Here is a 23,547-nt window from a genome sequence, read left to right as displayed (position 1 = left end):
CAGGGAACTAGATCCCGCATGCATGCCACAACTAAGAGTTCACATGCTGCAACTAAGAAGTCCACATGCCACAACTAAAGATCCTGCATGATGCAATGAAGATCCCATGCGTGCCACCACTAAGACCCAGCACAACCAAAACATAAGAATAAATAAATAAAATAAATATTTAAAAAATATATTCCTATAGGAAATCACTCATTTCATCTATTCATCTAATTTGCATAAAATCAAACAAAATAGTCTCATGTGGCTCTTTCTTATTTCATGGTCTCTATGGTTATTTCTCTGTTACCATATTTCATGACCTCTGTAATTATTTCTTCTTTTTTTTGGCCGTGCTGCACGGCATGTGGGATCTTAGTTCCCCTACCAGGGATCGAACCTGTGCCACCTGCAGTGGAAGCACGGAGTCTTAACCAATGGACCTCCAGGGAAGTTCCATCTCCATAAATATTTCTGTGTTATTTCTTATTTTGGATATTTTCATTTCCTACCCCATCTTTATCTTCCTTTCATTTCTTTAGTTTTCACCCCCCCAAATAACCACTGATTTATGAACTGTTTTCCTACTTTCTAGGTGATCAATTTATTTTACCTTTATCGCTCCTTCTGTTGTGAGATTTCATAAGTGGAATAATTCATTTATTGCACAATATATTAATTATTTCATAATATAGTATTTACAGCTACAAATTTTCTTCTGAGTACTCTCTTAGGTATATTCCATAATCCTGAAATACGGTTTTCATCATTTTCTAGATTTCATTTATAATTTCTATAAATTCAGTTTTAATTACCTGTGGCCCAAAAGTTACTTTTTAAATATTTTAAAACTTCTAGATAGTAAGCAATTTTTCTTTTTAATTAGTTACCTGCAATTTTTATTTAAGTGAATGAATAAATTAACAAAAGAGGACACTGTGACCTTTATGCCCAAAGTCAGGAACAGGCCAAGACTATGTGCTATCACACTGTGATTAGAGAATATTGTCCATATAATTTCTGTATTTTTGGATCTGAGATTTTTCCTTATGGCTTAATTTATCAATGGTTTAGTGAATGTTCTGTGGATACTGGAAATGAATGTATCTTTAGATATTTACAGATTAGATCTATCATATTCAATATTTTCACTAGGTCTTCTATATCCTTACTTATTTTTGTCCACTTGCTTTTATATGAACTGGGAAAGAATTAAAACTCCTCAATACTAATGTATTTCTATACTCTTCTTACATTTCCTGTGGTTTCTGCTTTGTAAATATTGTGATTACCTGATGCATGGATAGTCATACTTATGGTTTGTATCTTTATCACTGAAATATTGCCCTTCTTTGCCTCATTTAATACTGTCTGATAATTTCTTTCCCCTTTCTGCATTTATTAAGCCCTTATCCACACCTGTGGTCTAATCTGTCTAAGGAGGATTCTTACTGTTCTGGGAGGATCTTATGCATATATGATGTGATTTGGATTTTGCTTTGTGATCCAGAGTTTTTATTAGGTAAGTAAAACCCATTGATACTTATTTAATCAAAAATAATTAGACATACTTGTGTTAATAGATATTGTATCATGCTTTTTACTGCTCTTTACAACAAATCCTTCACTACATGATCTGTGTCAGCTTGTTTCAATATGTGTGTATGTGTGTACATGTCTTTAATTTGGAAGGTTGATGTTTTTGTTCTAGGGGTTACCTTTCTTTATAACTTCAGAGAGTAACTTAATTCTTTGTTTCTATGGCTAGTATCTACTGACTTTCTATAACAAGTTATGACAATCTTATGAAATTTGTACTTCTCCCCTGCCCAATTTTACTTGATATTATTTTTCTTGGAATTTTCTTTATATATACTGTGTGTGTTTCTTGACATCACTTTTAGTTGTAACTTTTTGACTTTTAGCTATAAAAGATACATCAGGATACTTCCACCATCTTTTTTTTTTTTTTTTTTTTTTGTGGTATGCAGGCCTCTCACTGTTGTGGCCTCTCCCGTTGTGGAGCACGGGCTCCGGATGTGCAGGCTCAGCGGCCATGGCTCACGGGCCTAGCCGCTCTGCGGCATGTGGGATCCTCCCAGACCAGGGCACGAACCCGTGTCCCCTGCATCGGCAGGTGGACTCTCAACCTCTGCGCCACCAGGGAAGCCCTTTCCACCATTTTTTACCTTTTCTTTCCCTTCCTCTTCTAACTTGTGTTATGTAATTATTACACTGCTATTGTATTACTATTACATAATAACATTATTATGTTATTATACTATTCATATCATATATATTTTGTTCTGTAACTATTTAGTCTTAGTTCTACAGTTAAATAAATTTGACAATCTTTCTAACATTGTTTTGCCTTTTATCTCTTGACTGGATAAAGTTTTTCCTCTACCAATTTCTCCAGGTGTTCTTAAAAATACATATTTCTCAGAGTCAAAAACATTTGAATGGTGCTTTATATATGATGGAATAACTGGGTTAAAATACATAAATCACTTTCTTTTATGTGAGTCCTTTGTAGACATCATTCAAGGTCTTTGAGTAACTATATGTTACTTGGAAAACTTGGAAGCCAGATTGACCTTTGTTTCCTCATATAGGTAACTTGATCTTTTGTCTGGATGTCCAAAGGTTTCTTACCATTTAGGTACAGGAATTTCGTAGCTATATCCTGCTAATGATTTTTCTAGGCCAAATGTTCCTGGGACCCATCGTGTCCGTTCAGTTTGTAGATTCAAGTTTTCCTTTATTTTTGGAAAGTCTTCTTGAATTACAGATTTAAACATTTTTTTCCCCGTTTCATGGTTCTGCTTCCTTTGGGACACAAATAATGCAATCTTTCTGTTGTCTTCCTTAGCTGTCACTTCTAATATTTTAACTTTACTAATTCTATTTCATTTTGTTTACTTTCATCAGTCCTGTCCAACTTTTCTCTTCTGTGCTTTTTGCAGATTCTGGTCTCCTGTGTGTTGCTTCTTACATAGTCATGATTTCTATTATGGTTATATCTTTAAACATTCTATTTCTTGACTAAGTTCTGCCAGCTCATGTTTCATTTCCTCTTATCTTCCTACAAATCTCTTTGAAGATGGTATATACATTCTTACATTCCTGCTTTGAATTCACCTTCTACAGTGGCAAATGCTTTATTATGTTTGTTTTTTAATGTGACATGTTTGGCCACAATCTTCACGTCTCTGCTGTAAAAGTTTTCTGGTTCTTCATGTATCGTTTGTTCTTGTTTTTCTCTTCCCTTTTTCTTGCAGTATTATTGTACAGATCCTGTGCTAGTTCCTTTCTGATTACTAGTCATTTCTAAATGTGGCAAGTTCTTACCAAATCAGCTACATGTAGGGGAGAGGGCTGGGACATAACTCAGGCCAGCAAGAATTTTTCTGCTGATACAGAGTGGATTACAAGAGTGAGCTCTTTAGTCTTTTCCTCATTTTAGTCTTCAGAGATCGGCAGCTTCAGGGCTGTTGAAAATGCAAGTTTTCTCTCTTTATCCTGGTCTGCTTAAACTCTACTTTTACAAAAATGGTTTGTCTCTGTGATTACTCCTTTCAGCCTGTCTACCTTGTTTCTCTTTCATACCAAAGTGTATACAGGGAAGCTTCTGTCATTACTCCTCACATCTAGTCCCATGGTCTCACACAGGGGACCACTGGTTTATCCCTCAGAATGTGCCAGTGACTTTGGAGGACTAAACTTCAGCAGCTTTACCTAAAATCTGCAGCTTTAGGAGTTCTCTCGCAGCATCTTTCTACACTCCTTGGAGTTTCACTGGATTTGGCAGCCCTTCCTCATATATTGTGGTTCCAGATTACAGACCTCTCTTAGTTTCATCAAAGAAGGAATCTGACTGTTTTTCATTTTCTTTCATTGCTCTGAGGTAATTCTAAACAAAAGAAGGAACTGACATCTTTATCCTACCGCTTTAAAATGAGAAGTTAAGTAAGCAATTTTAAGGGTCTAACCACACAATTAGAAACAATCTACCCCAAGTTGGGAGCATGGAAATAGTGAAATGACCAAGGGTATAAAAATGTCAAAAATATTAAAGTATGTAGCTATTAATTTATGTAATAATTGTAAGTGTTTGTGACAATATATAATTGTATATGGAAAATGCATACGATGATTGTAAAAACTATCTATATTGGGGTCATAAATAAGTAAAATATATACATGTACAGGATGAAGAACGGAAGGGAAAAATGAAAATTGTTTTTTGTTAAGGGTAATGAACACTAAGTAACGTTTTTCATTAAAAAAAGTTTTTGTTGTTGTCACAGTATAGTCTGTGCAATAAAAAACACAATGTTCCAAAAAGAAAAACAATCAAGACCATACAGAGATTTACTCCAGCACCTACAAAACACAAATCATTAAAAATGCAATGACTGGCTCCCCACTTGCCAGTACTAACTATGTCCTATCCCTGGAGGCAAGCTCCAAAGTTGCATCCTTTTGCTCCAATTCCAACCCAGGTTCTTTACAGCAGCCAGGTGTCTCCCTGCCTCCCCTGCCTACACCACTCCCTCCCCACTAGAGATTAACTCTACTCCAACAGACCACTGTCTACTCAGCACTGACGATGTGCCAGGCACTGTAAGGGGAGCACAGCAAGTAAGAGTATGGGCTTTAAACCCTTTAGTTTGTTTTGTTTATAATAAAGAGCAGCAAAAAAAAAAAGCAGGTTGCATTTAAAGGACAAGTTAGAGTTAAAATGTTTGGGCTTTGGAAACAACCAGATTAAATAAAATAAAAGTAGAATGCACCTATAACAGTGCCAAGGACATAGCAGACATTCAATCAAGGATATTTAAAAAAATCTCTTATACTTTAAATTTCGCAGCAAAGGCAATATAACACAATGGTTAAGACAACAAGAAACTGACTTTTTAATTTAAAAAATATGCTAGGAAAGGATACTACATACACATTTTCTGTGACCATTTAAACCAACATCTTCTTTTCGGCTCCAAGTTTCTGTCCCAGGGTTCCCACATATGAAATACTAACACTGCTATGAACATTTAAAAAAATTACTTTGAATGCATAAACTGAATATATGATTAGTCTATTTTATTAGCAATATTTTTACTCTCTGAATAATTACAACTAATTCAGAGTATTCAAAAGATCAAAGTATTTACATAAAAAACTAGCCTGGCAATTTTGATAAGTTATAACTCAAATAAAAAAGGGAAATAGATTTACACTTCTCAAATATTCCCATCATCCCCCAAGATGAAAATGTAAAGGAGTAAATTTAGGAAGGCGTATAAACTCTGAAAATGAGCTTTCCCTTTGGCTAAGTAATACCGTTGATCGGTAAAGGCTGATTTCACTGGTTTATTCACAGAAAATGTATAAGCACTTTAAAATTAAAGTTCAATTTAAATAAAATTTAAAAATTAGTTCCCCTGATGCACTAGCCACATTTCCAGTGTTCAATCACTACATCTGGCTGGCAGCTACTGTACTGGACAGTGTAGATTTAGATCATTTCCTTCAGCACAGAGAGTTCTGTTGGAGACCACTGGGTATAGATAATTCTAAGATGAAAAATAAGCCAGTCTATCATCTGGTTTGAGAAATGATTACAACATCTGAGGATTCCTCTTGTGACACAGGGGTGAAAAAAACCCAGAGAGCTTGAATAGAGAGGGAAAAACGCACCAAGACTCTGAGCTCAGCTTTAAGTGTAAGGGGTGCGGGTGGTGTGGGGAGGCCTGTGAGAGGGTGCGCCTGTCTCCCAGCTTCTCCCAGCCTGTGTCTGAGGCAGAGACAGAATCTGGCCTCCGGTCTCTTTCTTCTCATGCTACATACTCCTCAAACAATCCTGCCCACACAGCTACAAGCCGGTAACATGAAAAGGTCCGTTTCCAACACACATGGAACTCCTGCCTTCAGATCCGTAAATCCAGCTCCCCTTACTCCATATCTTTACTTGGATTGTTTGGAAAGTGACTCACAATGTATCCAAACCTGAACTCATCATTTCTTGCCTTGCTGCCTCCTGCATAAAAAAGAATGTGGTTGGCCTTTGTCTCCAGTTCCTGAGAGGCAGCCAATAAACCCTTGAATTTCCCTGTGACAAGAGTATCTTTATTATTCATGGTAGGCTCCTTGGCCCACATCTGACAGCTTGTGCTAACAGGTGACTCAGGGTGGGCCCCTAGATGGTTTCTGCTAAGGAGATGACTCAGGATGGGAGCTGGCCAAGCCAGAAAGACCAACCGTGTGCTTAGAGGGTTGGCGCTCTGAGCCAACAGATATCAGCTTGACCTCTGGCAAGTGGAGAGCAGCTGGAGATTGAGTTCAACCTTGTGGCCCATGATTTAATTAATCATGCATACATAAAGAAACACCAGTAAAAACTCTCAACACCAGAGCTCAGGTAAGCTTCCCGGGCTGGCAATACTCTACACATTGTTGCACACTGATGTGCCAGGAGGATGATGCATCCTGACTCTATAGGAAGAGGACAATGGAAACTCGGAGTCTGGGACTCTCCCAGACTTTTCCCACTGTGCCTCTCCCTTTGGCTGGTTCTGATTTGTATCCTATTTCTATAATAAAATTGTAATTATAAGTAGAGAGCTTTCCTGAGTTCTGTGTCATTTTAGTGAATGGATAGCCAGTTGGTCAGAAGTGAGAGTAGCCTGGAGTCGCCCAAAGTTGTGACTGGCTTCTGAAGTAAGGGTCAGTTTTGGGGATGACTGTGCCCTCAACCTATAAAGTGTGGCTTAACTCCGGGTAGTTGGTCGGAAGTCACTGTACCCTTCAGATCTGCTCCTCCCACAGGGTTCACAATCATAGCGAATGAAGATCTACCCATCTATCCTTCTGCTAACAGGAGAAAGAAGGTCATCACTGATAATTTTTCCTCCTCAACTGCACTCCACACAAACGATGAATCAGTACATCCTTCCAACTCCTGCCCCGTCTACAAAGCCATACATGACCTGGCCTTTTCTTCAGGTTTCTTGATGATGGGCTGTATCCATTTAAGGGTGCTAGTAGGGCCATGTATAAGCTTTAAATTAAAGAGCTAAACTTACAGTTTAAAATTATGTGATCTCTTTCACCGTGTCTCCTTGCTATAGAGTTACTAGCATTTACTTTTGACTTTATGCCCACAAAGGGGAAATTCCAGGCTTTATTCAGAATATTTGTATTAATAAATAAGTTTTAAATTTCTCAATTCCAGGGAATCTGTTTATAGGTACTCAATTTTAAAGAGACAGGTGAGTAAAATGTTTCTTGACAAGAAAATCTACCAACTGTCACTGAAGGGTAAGAATTATTATTTTTTGGTACCATGATTATTTGTATAAAGATATATCCATACTGTACCTATAAAGTAATATGACAGGTTTTAAAAATAAACATACTAGAAATTACTGATAAAAATAAAATTTGTCATTCAAAGCAGTCTCCTTTGGAGACTCATTCCAATAATGGAACCAAAGCTCAAAATATTTTGGAAAATTCTCTTTGGGAACTGTCTTCACATTCTGCATAGATACTTTTGAATATTCTCATAGATGATAAATCTTTGCCCTGTGAAACTCAATTTTACCTTTGTAAGCAACTAATCATTAAAAGCCATGGTGGGAAATAAGGTCAAAGATCATGACATTTCTGATGAAAAGAAAGGTATATTTGGATGAAAACCACTGGCAATGTGTAAGTTTTAAGTGATATACTTGCTCTGAACCAAAGCCAAATTAAAGGAGGTCGGAGGGGAGGGAGGGAGGGAGGGAGGGAGGGAGAGGGAGGGAGGGGGAGAGAGGGAGAGAGGGAGGGAGGGAGGGAGGGAGGGAAGGAGGGAGGGAGGGGAAAGACAACAAGGAAACTGGTATTTAAAGAGTCATACACTCTCTTGAAAATCTGATGAGTTATGGCTTCCTCTCAATCTTCTGCATATATTATTAGAAAGGTACACCACATCAAGGTCATCTATGGAGCCAGATTAAAATTCCCTGGTTTAGAACAGTAGCTTTCGCTTTCTTTTTCTTTCTTTCATTTTTTTTTTTTTTTTACTGTACCCAACAGAAAAAAAAAATTTATACTGTGACCCAGTTTGTACATACATACATATAATTAAAAGTTTCACAAATAATTATCAACCTTACCATGTGATAGTATTCTCTTATGTTTGATTTCATTATGAAAAATGCTACTTATGACCTACTACACCAATTTCACAATCTACAGCTTGAAAAATACTGGTTTAGAGTAACTGATGCATGATATGAATAAACTAATGATAATGGGAAAACTCACTTGATTATAAAAATTTTGATGTTATTTTAAACTAACGAAGAAAAAGTCATTTTACTCTACAGCCAAACTTTTCAAGAGACTGGATTCTTTATGGCAAAACGGACTGTCTTGGTCATTCGTCTAAATGGCTAACTAACTACTGGAGACACTGATGGGTAAATCATACAATGTTCATACCTTAATATTAGAAAACCACAAATCATTCTCATGTAAAGTGGCCAGGTAGACAGATGTAAGAAGTCCAGTGCAAAGGGCAACAGTTCCACCAATTGTAAATGAAAGAATCGTCCATAATCTTCTATTGGTACAACCTTTTAGAAAAATGAACAGATGAAAAACCAAGTCAGTAAAGGATTTAGCAGTTAATAGTTCTATTTCAGACTGTCCAACGTGCCAAGTTCCAGCTGCCTGTTAGTGGTGAAGCTTTCCGTGTCTCCAGCAGACAGTTAGGGGTTCCGTTTTGTGATTCCACAGACCTTTTTATACTTTTCATACTTTTATTATAGTTTTTCCCCCACTGTATCTAACTGTTCATTTGTCCATTTTGCCAACTAGAATGTAAGCATCTTGAGGACCAGCATATTATCTTATTCATCTTAACACCTAGGACCTGTGCTTGACCTAGTTTAACTACTAAGTTTCTTAAATAGAGGAATAAATGGGTTACAGATCTAAAATATAAACAGTCTTTTAGATGATCTACTTACAATGTGTGGTTTATTCATTAAAAGCTACTCCCAAACTTGATACTTAAAATTTTAAACCCCATCACACAAGTTAAAGGAATATAAACTAAGAAACATATTTATAGTACATATAAGAAAGGTTAAATATCCTTAATATAGAATAAATACTTTCAGGATAATAAAAAAAATGAATATTTCAGTAGGAAACTGATTAAGGACATGAATAGGCAATGCACAGAAGAAAAAATGGCCAATAAACTTAATAGAAAAAAAAAGTTAGTATTAATGAAATGCAAACCAAAACAAAGAGCTATAACTTTTACAATAGTGGCCAATTTGATAGCTTAAAAATGCTTAGTACTCTGTTTTGGTAAGGATACAAAAATATCGCCTTTTTTTTTTTTTAAATAGACATTTTTTAAACACTGCTGGTGTTAGAATAAATGGATACCTCTCTGGAATGTGACATGGCAACAGGAAGTAAAAGCCACCAAAATGAGCACACTATTTGACCAATAATTGCAAATCTAGGCATATACCCCAAAGAAATAAAGTTTTAAACAAACATTTGGCCACTGTGGTTCAGGTTGTATAGGTAAAAGGTTAAAAATCATCTAAATATTCAATAAGAAATTAAATAAATTATGCTACAGTCACACAGTGACTACACACTGACAAAATTTTAAAAATACACTGACTGACATATGTTCATAACACAACAAGAGAAAGATAGCAAGTTACACAACAGCGAGTAGGATCTCAATTTTGAGAAAAAACACATCTGAATGCTTGTAGGTATACATGTACAGAGAACAACATTTAGACAGCAAGATAAAGTGTCATAGGTGGTAATCTCAGGATGAGTGGGTTTGCGGGAGTATTTTTTCCTTCATTTTTGCTTTTCTTTAGTTTTCTTTTTTTTATTTTTACATGAATAAATACTCCTTTGGTAAAATGAACAGTCCTCAAAGTTATGTTTTAATTTAAAAGGACAAACTTGAACCTGTATTTGTTTTTATATAAGATTTTCAGAAAATACTCTGTATTGTCCCAAATTGCTAATAGCTGAGTTGGGTGGCATGACTGCTCAATATAGATTACTTTTATTTTATAAAACTGTCACCCTCCCCACCAAAAAAATAAATAAATAAAAAATAAAACTGTTACCCCAAATTACTTTACTAGCTCTAGCTGCAGCTGATGTAAACTCTGTCAGATATCCAAAATGGCTGACAGACATGGAATTTTTCATGCTTACTTTAAAAAATCCTGACCATGCTTAGCCTAAGAAAGCAACTCGGGTAGCAGGAATTTGGTAATTAATGCCATTTGATGTATGGCTTAGCAAGAGTCTTCAACATTATTTAAACAATTTACCAAATTCTGACCACTTTTCCCACCAAAAAAAAAAAGCAAATTAGAAAATTTCAGGAATTTAACTGAAAATAAAGAATAAAAGAAAGTTTGAGTCATCTTTCAATACTTTAATGAAATGAGAAACTCACCCAAGGTAAGGCTGTCTAGTTGTGAACAGCATACACAAACCAGAAAAATTAGAAGTAGACTAAAATCTGAACAGTGGGAAAAAGTATTACTCTCAAAGTCAAAGGATCAGATTGGCATAACTATACTGAACAGGCAGCTGAGAAGCAAAGGGCTCTAATCAGAGGTCTTTTATCTAATCATAACTGTAAAACAAATATTATCACATTGCGATCAAATCATCTGTAAAACTAAAATATCAAGGTAATAGAATAAGTTTCTTCACCTATTAGGTCTCACCAAATTTTTATCCTATTGGAGAGTGATTATTTCAATATGCAGACAAAAAAGCAATCCCAAATGCTGCTTTAATTTAAATCACCTACTAGATGACAATTTATTTTCCAACTTCACATTTTCTTCTTGTGCCACGTAATCCTCTGAAACTTCTGTGGTTTGTATTCCTTTTCTTTGCCTGATGGATATCATGGTGTCAAAGACTCACATGCATTGTTCTTCCAACCACTCCTACAAACAACACAGAATTAAGCCACCATCCATATGTCCGTACCCTCTCTGCCAAATACAGCCTGTGCTCATCTGTGTTTTGGAGACTTTACCTGAGCCATTTTCCCTTGCTTAGGACGCCCTCCCATTTTCCCATCCAAACCTTAACCGGCTTTCAAAGCTACTCTCAAGACACAACACAAATATTTCTTTAACACAACCACATTTATGAAGCGCCTGTCCTGTGGCAGGCACTGCCAAGAGTTAGGAGCCCAGGTGAGCATCACAGACAATCCCCTGCCCTTCTTCCAGGAAACCTTCTTTCTTGGGATGCACCAACCCCTACTGATCTCTCCCCTTCCCGAGTCATAGCAGTTACCACGCATTTTGTCACATAATTAGGTAGTTTTATATTATTTTCTATAGTACCAACCATGGAAAAGGTATTAAGTAGTAAATTTGTTGATTGTTGATGGTCTGATTTTGAAGAACTGAAACACTGTTTTGTCTCCGGTATCTGGATTTTGATACTGGTGCTCCTTCAAACAATTCACACTGGAAGCTTTAGGAATATGCCTCAGTGGTGATGGCAGCGGGGGTGTGCCAATCAGGGCAGCTGCTACACCAGGCAGCAACAGTGGGAGTGACGGCAGGGAGCAGGGGCCTGGTTTGGAAGCAGTAAGTGGGAGGCAGGGGAGTGGTGGCAGTGAGTAAGCTGGCTACAGTCCCCCGGAACAGCTGGCGTCACTCCTCCGACGAATGAACAGCGTTTAACCATTTATTAACTATGACCGGTTGCCGGACACGACTGTCGGGGCAGTTTATTAATTCCTAAAGGTAAACAAGTTGCTCTACTGAAAAGAACACACCAATCAACGTTATACCATTCATTCATTCATACAAAAAAAAAAATCTGAGAGTAAAAAGGTGCAAGCACCGAAAATGGAGACTCTGGAGCAACGAGGGAGAAAAGGAGTGTGGGCAAAGTCGTACCTCTACAGATGAGCTTACCCGCAGATTACCTCATCCTAGAATCATGACCTTTCTAAGGGCCCCAAGCGGAGTTGTAAAAAGCCCACAACTGATACAACGTAACACATTAGGACAGAAGGGCAACAAATGTTTAAGTGCCAACTACGTGTGATAACTGCATGAACCCAAGAAACAAAAGTTTGCCCATCAAATTACAAGGAATGCCATCTTAAATGTTTGAAAAGGGAAATGAGAGCGGGTGGTTTTTTTCTCCATTGCTTAGAAGAACCAGCACGTACTGGGCATCCCGGGGCGCTGCAGGGCACATTATTCAGCTCACCTCCGCAACCCAAGCTACACCACCGGAGTCCCCGCCAGACGCTGAGGGGCCGAATAAGTTCAGTAACTCGCTCCGGCTCACCTAGGAAGTGGCGTGGCCGCCGAGGCCGGAGACCACCCAGCCCCTCCCTCCGCCCGCGTGGCCAAAGCAAGAAGTCGCCCGAGAAGGCGCCCCGCCCTCGGCAAACTTGCTCTCTCCCAAGCTGCCGCCCCCAGTTCCGCACGTCGGGAGGACAAGGGGGAGCCCAGTCCCACACCGGGTCTCCGCAGACGCCGCGAGGGCCGGATTCGCGCCCCCACCCTGAGCGACGCAGCGGGGCGGCCCGCGGGCTTTCGGTCTTCGCGGCAGATTCAGCCAAACGCCGCCACGCAAGGGCGGAGCGCCACCCGCCCGCCGGACTGTCCGGGGCCGCCGACGGAGCCTCGCGCCCGTGCGTCCCCTCGCGCTGCCCGCGGCCCGAAACGCAGCCACAGACCTGCGGCCTCAGCCGTCCTCGCGCGCGGCTCCGGACCGGGAACGGGGGCAGCCGGCCGGCCGGCCGGGGTCGCAGAGGGCCGTGGGGGCGGGGCCGCACTACGGCCAGCAACGCGCCGCGGGGAAAGCTAAAATCCAGCAGCCGCGGAGCTTTGTGCTGCACCTTGGAAATGGGGGGCTGGGGGGAGTCACCGCCCCGGGGAGGGGGCGCGCCGGGGAGGCTGGGCCACTGAGGCCGCGCCTATAGGTCCCGGGAGCCGTCCGTCAGCACGGGCCACCTCCCCCTCTCGGGGCGCCCCGCCCCGTCTCGTGCGGCGCCGGCCGGAAGGAAGCGGCGCACTTCCGGCCGCCGGGCTGTAGTGTTGGCTGAGCTCCGCTCCGTTCCGCTATGTCCCGCGGCTCCCGGCACCCCTCGAAGAACATTGGACCCCCGTCACCGACCGAGGAGCCCGAGGCCACCTTCGCCTACGCAGACTCCCGCCACCCCCAGGCCAGAGCGAGCGGCGCTGCTCGGGGGAAGAGGGCCGGGATGCGAATAAGGGTGGCCTCAAGTCGAACCCCGGGTGGGGAGGGTGAGACGGGCTGGGGGGCGCGAAAAACTCTTTCTTGCGCCGGTGCCCTCCTGTCTCCTGTGCTGGTGGATGTGGAGGGGTCAGTAAGGGCCCGGTGGACGGAAGCAGTCGGACCACTCGGACATCTCCGAGCTAACCGCGTTGCCAAGGCCTGGCGCGCCCCCTTCTCGGGTCTTGGCAACACCCCCAGGCCCCAACTGCCGGTGATCTGTGTTTGGAAGTCTTTTACCGACTGCCAGTGAGGTACTTTCGCATCTCCAAAGACGCGCCTCTTTTTGGCGAGGGGGGCAGGGCGCGCTGTCTTCTTCCAAATTTTGTGTAGAATACGTTCCTCTGTCTTCTTAGGCTCCTGTGTTACTCTGTCTCCAAACTAGAGTGTAAGCCTTTTCGGAGGGCAGTTGCTGTGTTGTATACGTGGATATCTTTCTTAATCACACTTTGATGAACAGTAGGTAAAGCCTTTTGTTAGCAGATTCTCCGAGCACATGTTAATTGATTTTTATTAAGGAATGGTCCTCTGGGTCTTCCACCTGTGAAGAGGACTGCTCGTCTGTCTAATTCCAGGAATTACTTCAGCCAGGTGCCTTTCCTTGTTTCCCCTGTTTGATATTTTCCTCCTCCTTTGTGTGTCTGTTGCTGTTAATAACAGACACACATTCTGTGTCAATGGGTTGAGGTATCTGCTGGTGGTTTTAATAAAAATAAATGTCAGCTGTTTTTTCAGGTGGCATTTGTCATGTTTAACATGATTGTTGGTGTCTTTTTTTCATGTTATGGACTTGAGAACAGGGACTGTATATTTATAATCTTTCTCTTTCGCCTTAAGATGCTTTACATAAGATACATTTGTGTGTTTAATAAATACATATGTGAATTGATTCCTCCTTAAGTAGAATTCCCCCTCTCCTCCCCACCTTATTATGTAGGGTTTTTTCTTAAACTGTCTTGCGCACTGGGGAAAAAAATGTCTGTTGTGAAACATGCGTCCCTTGAGTAAAGGAAATAGTACTTGTTAGCAGCTGCTTGTTTTCATATGAAATGGCTTTACTAAGCAAAATAACGCTTTGAGAGCAATAGACATCCACTGCTGAGGGTAAGTCTTGGTAATAAATAAGTTAATTAAGAATGAATTCATTCTGATACAGCAACCATGGGGGTGATGGGTAATGAGCGGTAGACTTTTGCCCCTATTGACCTCTGGTCATGGGCTGTGACTGCAGAGGTCTACAGGAATACTTGTTTGCATTGTGTTTTGAAACCCAGTGGGATCTGGCTTTTCCTCTGTTGGGGCCAGCAATAGTTAAGTTGTGCTGGAACAGTTCAGCTCAAAAGTATGGCCTGGAAACCTGTGGCATCACTATCAACATCATAAGGGAGCTTGTTGGAAATTATCGGGTTCTAGACATACCTACCGAATCATAATCTGTAGGGGTCAGGGACAAATAATTGGTTTTAAGAAGTTCTCCATGTGGGTCTGTGTTCAGCAAAGTTTGAGAGCCATAGCAGGACCTTGCTACTCAAAATATTGTCTGTGGACCAGCTGTGTTGGCATCACCTAGGACCTTAGAAATGTCGGCTCTCCGGCTCTCCCCAAGGCCTACTGAATCAGAATCTGCATTTTAATATAATCTCCAGGTTATTTGTATGTACGTCACACTTTGAGAAGCACTGCACGCGAAGTCATTAATGTCTTCTTATGGGAAGTCACATCCTTCCCATAAAAGCATCTTGCGTTGGACCAAGGGAGAGAGCTCTCCTTCTCCATTGGCTTTTTCCTGTCTGATGTACGATGTTTGTTCAGTTTTCAGTAGTTTGGCTTAGTAGTATGAACACTCTGGATCACTCTTCCCTTCTGTGGCAATAGACTCTCCCAGAATTCCTCCTCTCTACCTTTCTGGCATTCCTTTTCAGTCTCATGTAAACTCTTCCTCTCTGGCTCATGGCTCCAATTTCCAGTGATATTCTGATCACGTGTAAGTGTTTATGTCCAGGCATAGCTCCTGACAGCCAGGTCCCATACATGTAGTGCCTATTGGAAATTTCCATGTGTGCAGAGCACTCAAACTCAACTCGTTAAAAATTAAACTTTTTCTAATCCCCAAACCTACTTTTCATCCCATGTGCCCCCTTTTCCTAATTGCTGTCAATAACTTAGGAGCCAAACTTGATTCCTCCCTGTTGTGTAGCCCATATATCCAGTCAAACACTGAGTCCCATTGGGTTTATTCCTAAATATCTCAGGACTTGCCCAACTTTTCCCCATCTCCATTGCCAGTACTGTAATCCAAGGCACAATTTTTTGTCTGGATCATTTCAATAGTCTGCTAACCGATTGCCTTACCACCACTCCTGCCCTTTGGCCTTGTCCACTCAGTCCACCCTCCATATAAAAAACATACTGATCTTACTAAGATATAAGTCTTTTGGTGGCTTACTGGCTTTATATAAAAAGCTCCTTAACAAGCTTGAAAGTACTGCTGTGAGTCAGGCTCCATTTACCTCTCCAGCCTCATCCCTACTTCCTATTCATAAATTTCCAAGTTTTTATAAGTGCCTGACTTAACTACTATTCAGCCTTTAAATTTCAGCTTAAATGATCCTTGCTGCTTGATATTTATATACTCCCCTCTCACTGAATCATAGCTTTTCTGTGTGATGCATAGAATACGGTGGAAGTGACAGTGTGGGACTTCTGAGGCCAGGTCATAAAGACATCCTAGTTTTAGCCTTATCCTCTCTTGGATTGCACACGTATGGGGGATGCCAGCCACCATGTTGTGAGGACACTCAGACATCGTGTAGAGAAGGCCACATGGGCGGCACCTGGCCTCTGGCCAACAACCAGCCTGCCATGTGAGTGAGCACCTAGGAGGAAGATCTGCCAGCTCCATGTCATCCATGCCACTCCCAAATATCTCATGCACAGATAGCGTAAGAATAATAAATGTTTATATTTGTTTTAAAGCCACTAAGTTTAGGGGTAATTTTGTTATACAATGATGGGTATTCGATATAGTAGTCATCCTCTGTATGGATGTATCATCATTTATTTAATATTGCCCTCTAATTGGACATTTAGATTGTTTCCAGCTTTACCCTGTTACATGCAGTGCAGAGAGAATATCCTTATATTTATGTAATTCTTTAGGATATATTTCTAGAAATAGAATTGCTGGAATTTAAATTAGGATAAACATTGGCAAACTACATTACAAAAGGTTAAAAATTGTATTACTTTACACTTCCACCAATGTGCATTACGGGGCTTATTTCAGTGTCCTTGTGAACAATGGATATTTTTAATCTTTGCCAATCTTAGGCGACAAATGATATATCATTTTAAATGTATTAGTGAGGTGGAGATAATATCAGGACATTATTGGCTGTTTGTATTTCTTTTTCTGTGATTTATGTTTTCATGTTCTTTGGCCAATCGTCGATTTAATCTTTATATAAAGGGATTATAGATTATGGATTTTAACATTTTTTTTTGGCTGCACTGCGTGGCATGTGGGATCTTAGTTCCCTGACCAGTGATCGAACCTGCGCTCCGTGCAATGGAAGTGCGGAGTCTTAACCATTGGACCACCAGGGAAGTCCCTGGATATTAACTTTCTGTTGTATATTTTGCAGGTATTTTCTCAGTGTTGTGTACTTCATATAGTGTGTTTCGCTTTGCATTGGTTTTCCATTTTATGTTATCAAATCTATCATCTTCCCTTTATAAAAGCTTCTGGGTTTTTCCAACATACTTAGGAAAACCTTTACCATCCCAAGATTGTAAAATTTTAAAAATACTTTTTCCTAGTTTTAAAAAATATTGCACCTTTTTAATATGAAGAGAGAGATCTGACAATTTTTTTTCTAATTGGAGAATCAGTTGTTTCACCATCATTCTTACCTTACTGATTTGAATTATCTGTATCACATACTAATTCCAGTACGTATATGGCCTATTTGTAAACTCATTTATTGTGTTTAAATGATTTTTAAAAAGAACTAGTTTGCAACAGTTCTACATACTGTATTTTTTTTAAACACATGTTCTGGCAAGTTTTGCATATTTTCTTGCTCATATAAACTTTATAATCTTTTACCAGTTTCCAAAAAAGAATCCATGGAGATTATTTTACTGGAATTGTATAAAAGGTAAAGAAGTCTTTGAGAGAAATGAGATCTTTACAATACTGAGTATTCTTTTACAGAAACACATATTCAGTTGGAGACAGTTTGGCCCACTTACACATATTTTTGCAACAGTAGTTTCATGCAATCTTATTTTGCCACCTCGTCCACAGGGTTGGTTTTTCAAGTGTCTTAATAAAAGAGCAGTAGTCTCCAAACTTTCTGATCTCAAAACTTCATCAATCAAAAATGTTTGTCCTCTCTGTGTGTGAACGTGTGCACGTATATGTGTGTGTATACATACATATATATACACATTATGTATTGCAATATATGGAAATCCTAATATGTTCTTCCTTCATCCCATGGGTGGTTTTATACACTCCTTGCGTATGACCCATGTCAGAGACCTCAGAGATCAGCCGTGTCTGATCTCGCATTCTTCCGAGCCTAGTTTGGCACTCTTGGTCTTAGGCAACCCATGCTGAGTCCTGGAGATCAGCTTTCTCAGTGCTCACAGATCATTCCAGAGTTGCACAGGAATCAGCATTACACCTGAGTCCTTCCCCATACCCCCCCCCCCCCCCCTTAAATAAATTCCTTCTTCCCTGGGAAGATTCTTAAGAAAAGGTATTATGTAATATTGTTAGTTACTTTTTCTCTCTTCCTTTGATCAACTTCATATTAACTAGATTTGTAATGGTTTAGAAGAATGAAATTTATAGGCAGATTAGCATAGGTGTATAATTATCCAAGGACTCTATTAAATAAAGTTAACAAAATATTTAAACATTGTCAAGGTTGGTTCATTTTCTTCAACACCTGGTACTCTTCTTCCCTCTACTTGTCTGCTGTTTCCACCTACGCCTTTCTTTTCCATTTCCATGGTTAGAATAACTATTGTATGTTTTTGAATAAGGACACGAATAGTCAGGTTATCCAATTAAAGCAGATGATGGTGCTTTATCACGTAATAAGCTTTTGGCGAAGTGTGATGATTCCTAGATGTTGGCTCTTCTAGTCCACAAACCAGCCTTGGCTGGTCTTTCCAATTTGTTCCCTTGGACTGCTCTAATGTCATTCCCTGCAAAACAGGTATATACAACAGGTGTCTAAAAACCCTAGAAATAGACATTTCCTACTAACAGATGCCAAGGTATACAGTCTGGCTTGGGATTTTTTTTTTTTTGTAGGACGAAGTAGGACTTTCAGCCAGAAATGTATGTGTTTCTAATACCCTCAAATTCAGATATTTTATCATGCCTTAAATTATGGCTAATCTAGCACTGGGTTGGATTTTCACTAACACTTAACCACGTGCTGTCCCCAGATCTTCCTGAGTCCACCCATGGATGTTAATAAACTAGCCTGAAGGACTTATGCTTAGAAATTCACAGGCTTCATTGCATCTCACCAGGCCTGAAAGCTGCTAGGACTCAAACGACCCCAGTAGTTGTGTGGAGATTGGAGTAGGTAGGCTCTGTCCTTTTGTGCTCCCCACATGATGGAGGAACGAATACAGCTACCTCTGAGAGGTTTTTAGTCACAGTCTCTTGATGGCTTTAAATTTTTTTCAGTCAAGATACCAGGAAACAAAGTTTGTTTCCTCTCACAACTGTCACCAACCAGTTCATTTATATGAGCATACGTTCTGCGTGGTGATATTACCCCCTCCGCCCCCAACAGGGAGAAAATTGGCTCTTGGGGGTTGAAAAAAACCTTATTCTTTTAATGTATAAAGTGCAGATATACAGTATATCTTAGGTATTCAAATTTCATGGAGGGGGGGATCAGGAAAAGTCTAAAAAAAAGTTCCTTAGGGATGTGATAATGAAAAAAAGGTTGAAACGCTGATACAGATTAAGTTTTGGTGGTTGGAATACCGGCCAAATTCTAGAGTTTAACTTTTCTCTTGTATTTTCACTATGCATAAGTGTATGTGTGTGTGTGTTGGGGGCGTGGGGGGAGACTGGAAATAATGTTGAGTTACATCAGTGGATAATGGTTAAACGCAAATGCTGGTTTGGATTTTATCTTTGCCCGTTCTGTCGTTTTCCGACCTGGTCATAAGTCTCCTCGGTGAAACTAGCAGAGCTACATCCCAGGCCCACAGGACAGCACCCCATATGAAGAGGCTGGCTTTAGGGCTGGACTGCAGGTATGCTTCAGAATTAGGATTGCTCTGCACCTGAGTCCTGCAGGTGAAACAGTCCTTGTGCGAAGGTTAGAAGACTGAGTTCCGTGTGAGAGCTTTGCATGGTCAGAGCCAGGCCATTTCTCACCGTTTCCAAGAACTGTTACCTTTCCCTAATGGTCTAGTGCATGGCACTCAATCCTGTATAGTTAGCGGCTGATTATACTGAGCATATACAATTTGAAATACCATTCTCTCTCCTTGGGCCTAAGTTTTGCCAATGCTGCCCGCTCATCAGCTGATTTAGGGAAAGGGCCATTTTCACATAGTCCTTAATGGTGGTTTATAGGTGTGAGAGAATGATTATATGAACTTAATGTGATGGTAACAGGGTAATGTTCTGACACTTTCTCCCAGGCTGTTGTCTTTTTAGATGTGACATGAATTGTATACAATATTCTAGGTACCAGGTTTGTCTTTTTTGGGTATATTTTAAGAGATAAGATATTTTGTTGCGAGTATCCTTCCTCAAAACACAAAGCAGTATGGCTCTTAGAGTCCTTTCCAAGGCTGTAACACGTAGCTTTGATACCATGATTTATAAGGGCGTTTAATGCGTCCCTGCCCCCAGCACACACAGTGAGTGCTCAAACCATGATAGGAACCACTGTTTGAGCTCACAGATGGCCAGGCCTTTTATACACATGGTTGCTGATCTTCACAACAACCCTACAAGGTTTAAGTATTACCATCTGTTTTACTGATGCAGAAACTGAGGCTCAAAAAAAGGTTGAATGCCTTACTCAAGGTCACATGGCTTCGAACCAACACCATCCAGAACTGTCAGAACTCAACTAGGTATCTTACAGACGATCTTCTCATTTAGTCCACATAACTCTCTGAGGTTGGTATTATAAAATCAATTTCACATTTCAGAAAATAGAAGACATAACTGAACTTACAAGAGGTTCAAAAAGGTAAAGCCAAACTATATTTCAAACCAGCTGAGGTAGCAAAATACCCACTCAGTGTGCAGCTGGCAGGCCGTCCACCACCCATGTCCTGCCCTTGCTTCAGATGGGACACAGTGACCGCTTTCCCGTTAGGAAGATCCACACTTTTTTCCTGTGATTACAAAGTGAGTTTTAAAAAGTGTCACATAGTACACTGGAGCCTCTTTATCAGCATTTGCACACGGAGCACAGGGGTGCTCCAGCTGGGCACAGATTCTGAAGGGCCTCATTTTTAGTTTTTTAACCTACAGGGTGATACCCTGCATGGATTCCAATCTTAGCATTATGGAAAGGCACGACCTCACCAGTTGTATTCTCATGCTTCATATGGAGAAGGGCTTGGAAAATGAAGATAACTTGGAAACCGCTGGTTTCCTACAATTATTTAATTATTCCAGCATAACTATTTTTTGTAGAATGTGAGCTGTAGAGATCAGAAATAAATACAGCTTATGATCTGAACTGTATCCTGCTGTACTTTTTCTCACTAGCCTGAAACAGAATTTTCTAACACCTTTTGTGGTTGGAAATACTAAGTTTAAACGGGATTGCAGATATAAAACAAAAAAGAGCAAGATGTAGATTGATGTGTCTGTTTCAATAAAATGCAGCCACATTATTGCTGAAGTATGGATACTAAAATTAATAAAATGACAAGTAGAAAAAACCCAGAAATCTGGAGATGTGCACTAAGCCTTTAAATAACATCAGGTACTAATAAAAGACCTGAAAAATGAATAACTTGTTTTATTTTGTTGAGGGTCTCTTCAGGTCATAATTTTCTATTGTGTACATATTTAAGATGACATACTTTATTAATAACTCAACATTTTACAATTACTGATACCAGTGGCAATGACATGGACAATTATTCTTAATTTTTCCTTTTAACAGAGGATAAAGCTGAGAAATTAGAAAGATAAAATAGTTAGGTCTATTTTATCAGCTCATGGTCAAGGATTCATTATTTTCTGATTTGTGTAAATATAACTCCGTCGACCTAACACATCATGTCCTTTTCAAGCCAAGGCCCCATCTACGTCAGCATTATCATGGAAGTATCTGTCTTACATTCAGTTTTGCAAACTGTTCCTGAATGGTGCCTTTACTCTCTGGATTAAGTGACACAACTGGTGTAAACGTGGTTGAGTTAGGAAACAAAACAACACCAACATCTTATGATTTTGTTCTATAATGGTAAGAATTTATATTAGATGCCTAAAATTAAACTTTTAATTCAAAGGAAGATCTACTAGAATCAACTTTCGCAAGGCAAACAATTTAAACAGGAATTACTCATACTGGGAAAAAAAATCGATAAAAACCAAGTATGTCATAATCTTACAAACACTTTATGGTCTAAATGAGAAAACTGGATGCAGTATATTAATGTACCACCAGAAAAATGAGGTCTACAGTCCCCCAACACAACACACAAACCAGATTTTGCTGCACATCTAGGACTCTGGAAATGGTTTAAGCATCTTACAGTCATTTGAATTCTAAGATATAAACCAAAACATACTATCTATTGTATGGCATCAATTAAAAACAGAAACTCACTCTGAGAATTTATAGGGCCAAAAATGTTCATTTTACATCTTTGCTGCTTGATTCGAAAGAATCTATGTAGGCGAATACTGTGACTTTTTCTTAATCTGCCAATTTAGTCAACAGTTCTACATCAAAGCCAACTACAACCGCCACCCAACCCCAGAATCTGATTTTAGACTCAGACAAGTTATTCATTATAAAGAGGTGTGTCTAAGACTTTTCTTTATATCCTGGATTATGCAAGTCAATGGTCACCGCAGTTGAGTGGATTAGCCGCCACGGTTACCTCCCAACCGCAGTTAGATATGCCGGTGGCATGACCACCTCACAGAAAGGGTGAAGCAGAGAGGGTACCATCAGCACCATACGATTGTCAGGAGGAAAACAATACTTTTTAAAAGCGGCATTATTTATTATTTAATTATGTTGTTATTTTAAACAAATTGTGTTTGGCTTTAAGTAGTGGAGATGTTGAAATAGGTTAAGTCATAAATTATGGGTAGGGCTGTAGAAGAACAGGAGACGAAATAATATATTTATAAAATAATGCTATATAAGGCTTTCTTTATAAGCAGCTTTTTTTTCCTGGGAGCTTTAAAGCACAGATCATACCATTGTTCTAGGTCACAGGTCAGCAAACTCTATCAAACGATTTACTATTAAGCAGATAGTAAATAGTTTGGGCTTTGTGGTGCATACAGTCTTTGTAACAACTTCTCAGTGCTGCTGTTGTACCTCAAAAATAGCCATATACAGTATGTAAATGACTGGGTGTGGCTGTGTTCCAATAAAACTATTTACAAAAATGGATGGCAGGCCAGATTTGAAACAAGGGCTGTCAGTTTACTAATCCTTCTTCTATACCACCACTGTCCAACAGAAATACGATGTGAGCCACATATGCAATTTAAAATTTTATAGTAGCTACATAGAGAACCAGGTGAAATTAATTTTAATATTATTTAACCCAAAATATCCCAAATATCATTTCAACAACCAATATAAAATACATTAATGCGATACTTTTTTAAAAAATGATGTCTTCAGAACTGTTGTATATTATACACTTAGCATCCTAGTCATATTGCAAGTGCTCAACAGCCGCATGTGGCTGGTGGCTACCAAACTGCACATGTTCTGGATCTTTCATGCTGAGATTTCTACAACTGTCCAGAGGTTAGTGACGGTTTTGGGATTTGGCTCTTAAAAGATAGGACATAATTATATTGCCCCTGGGGAGACAGGACAAGGGATTAAAGCTTTTGGGGAGAAATATTTGGCCTCAGACACTCGCAGCCGAGGTAGCCCAGGATTCTAGGGCACAAATGTGTAACTAGACCAATGATACAGTCAGATGATGTTAGCTTCACTTGCCAATGCAACGGATCAA

At 39.8% G+C, this 23,547-nt stretch overlaps 1 protein-coding gene across 2 annotated transcripts in view; it reads right to left on the bottom strand.

The window, feature by feature from the left end:
* DPY19L3 (dpy-19 like C-mannosyltransferase 3) overlaps positions 1–12,949 on the bottom strand; it is a 73,844-nt gene extending 60,895 nt beyond the window's left edge. The window contains exons 1-3 of one of the 2 annotated variants that reach the window (XM_027079293.1): positions 12,761–12,949; positions 10,853–10,994; positions 8,476–8,609 (exon numbers count right to left, since the gene is read on the bottom strand). In XM_027079293.1, the coding sequence (XP_026935094.1) occupies positions 8,476–8,609; positions 10,853–10,955 (237 nt within the window). In that variant the 5' untranslated portion in view covers positions 10,956–10,994; positions 12,761–12,949. Of the gene's footprint in view, positions 1–8,475; positions 8,610–10,852; positions 10,995–11,406; positions 12,093–12,760 lie in introns of those variants that run through there. The other variant, XM_027079292.1, reaches the window with a different exon arrangement.
* Positions 12,950–23,547: the final 10,598 nt, after the last annotated feature.

The sequence above is a fragment of the Aethalodelphis obliquidens genome, unplaced genomic scaffold, assembly GCF_003676395.1.
Source record: "Aethalodelphis obliquidens isolate GAN/ISIS:26980383/991018 unplaced genomic scaffold, ASM367639v1 scaffold43, whole genome shotgun sequence".
NCBI lineage: Eukaryota > Metazoa > Chordata > Mammalia > Artiodactyla > Delphinidae > Aethalodelphis > Aethalodelphis obliquidens.
Note: the sequence above shows the minus strand (reverse complement) of the source record. Positions and strands in the feature narration are given on the sequence as shown.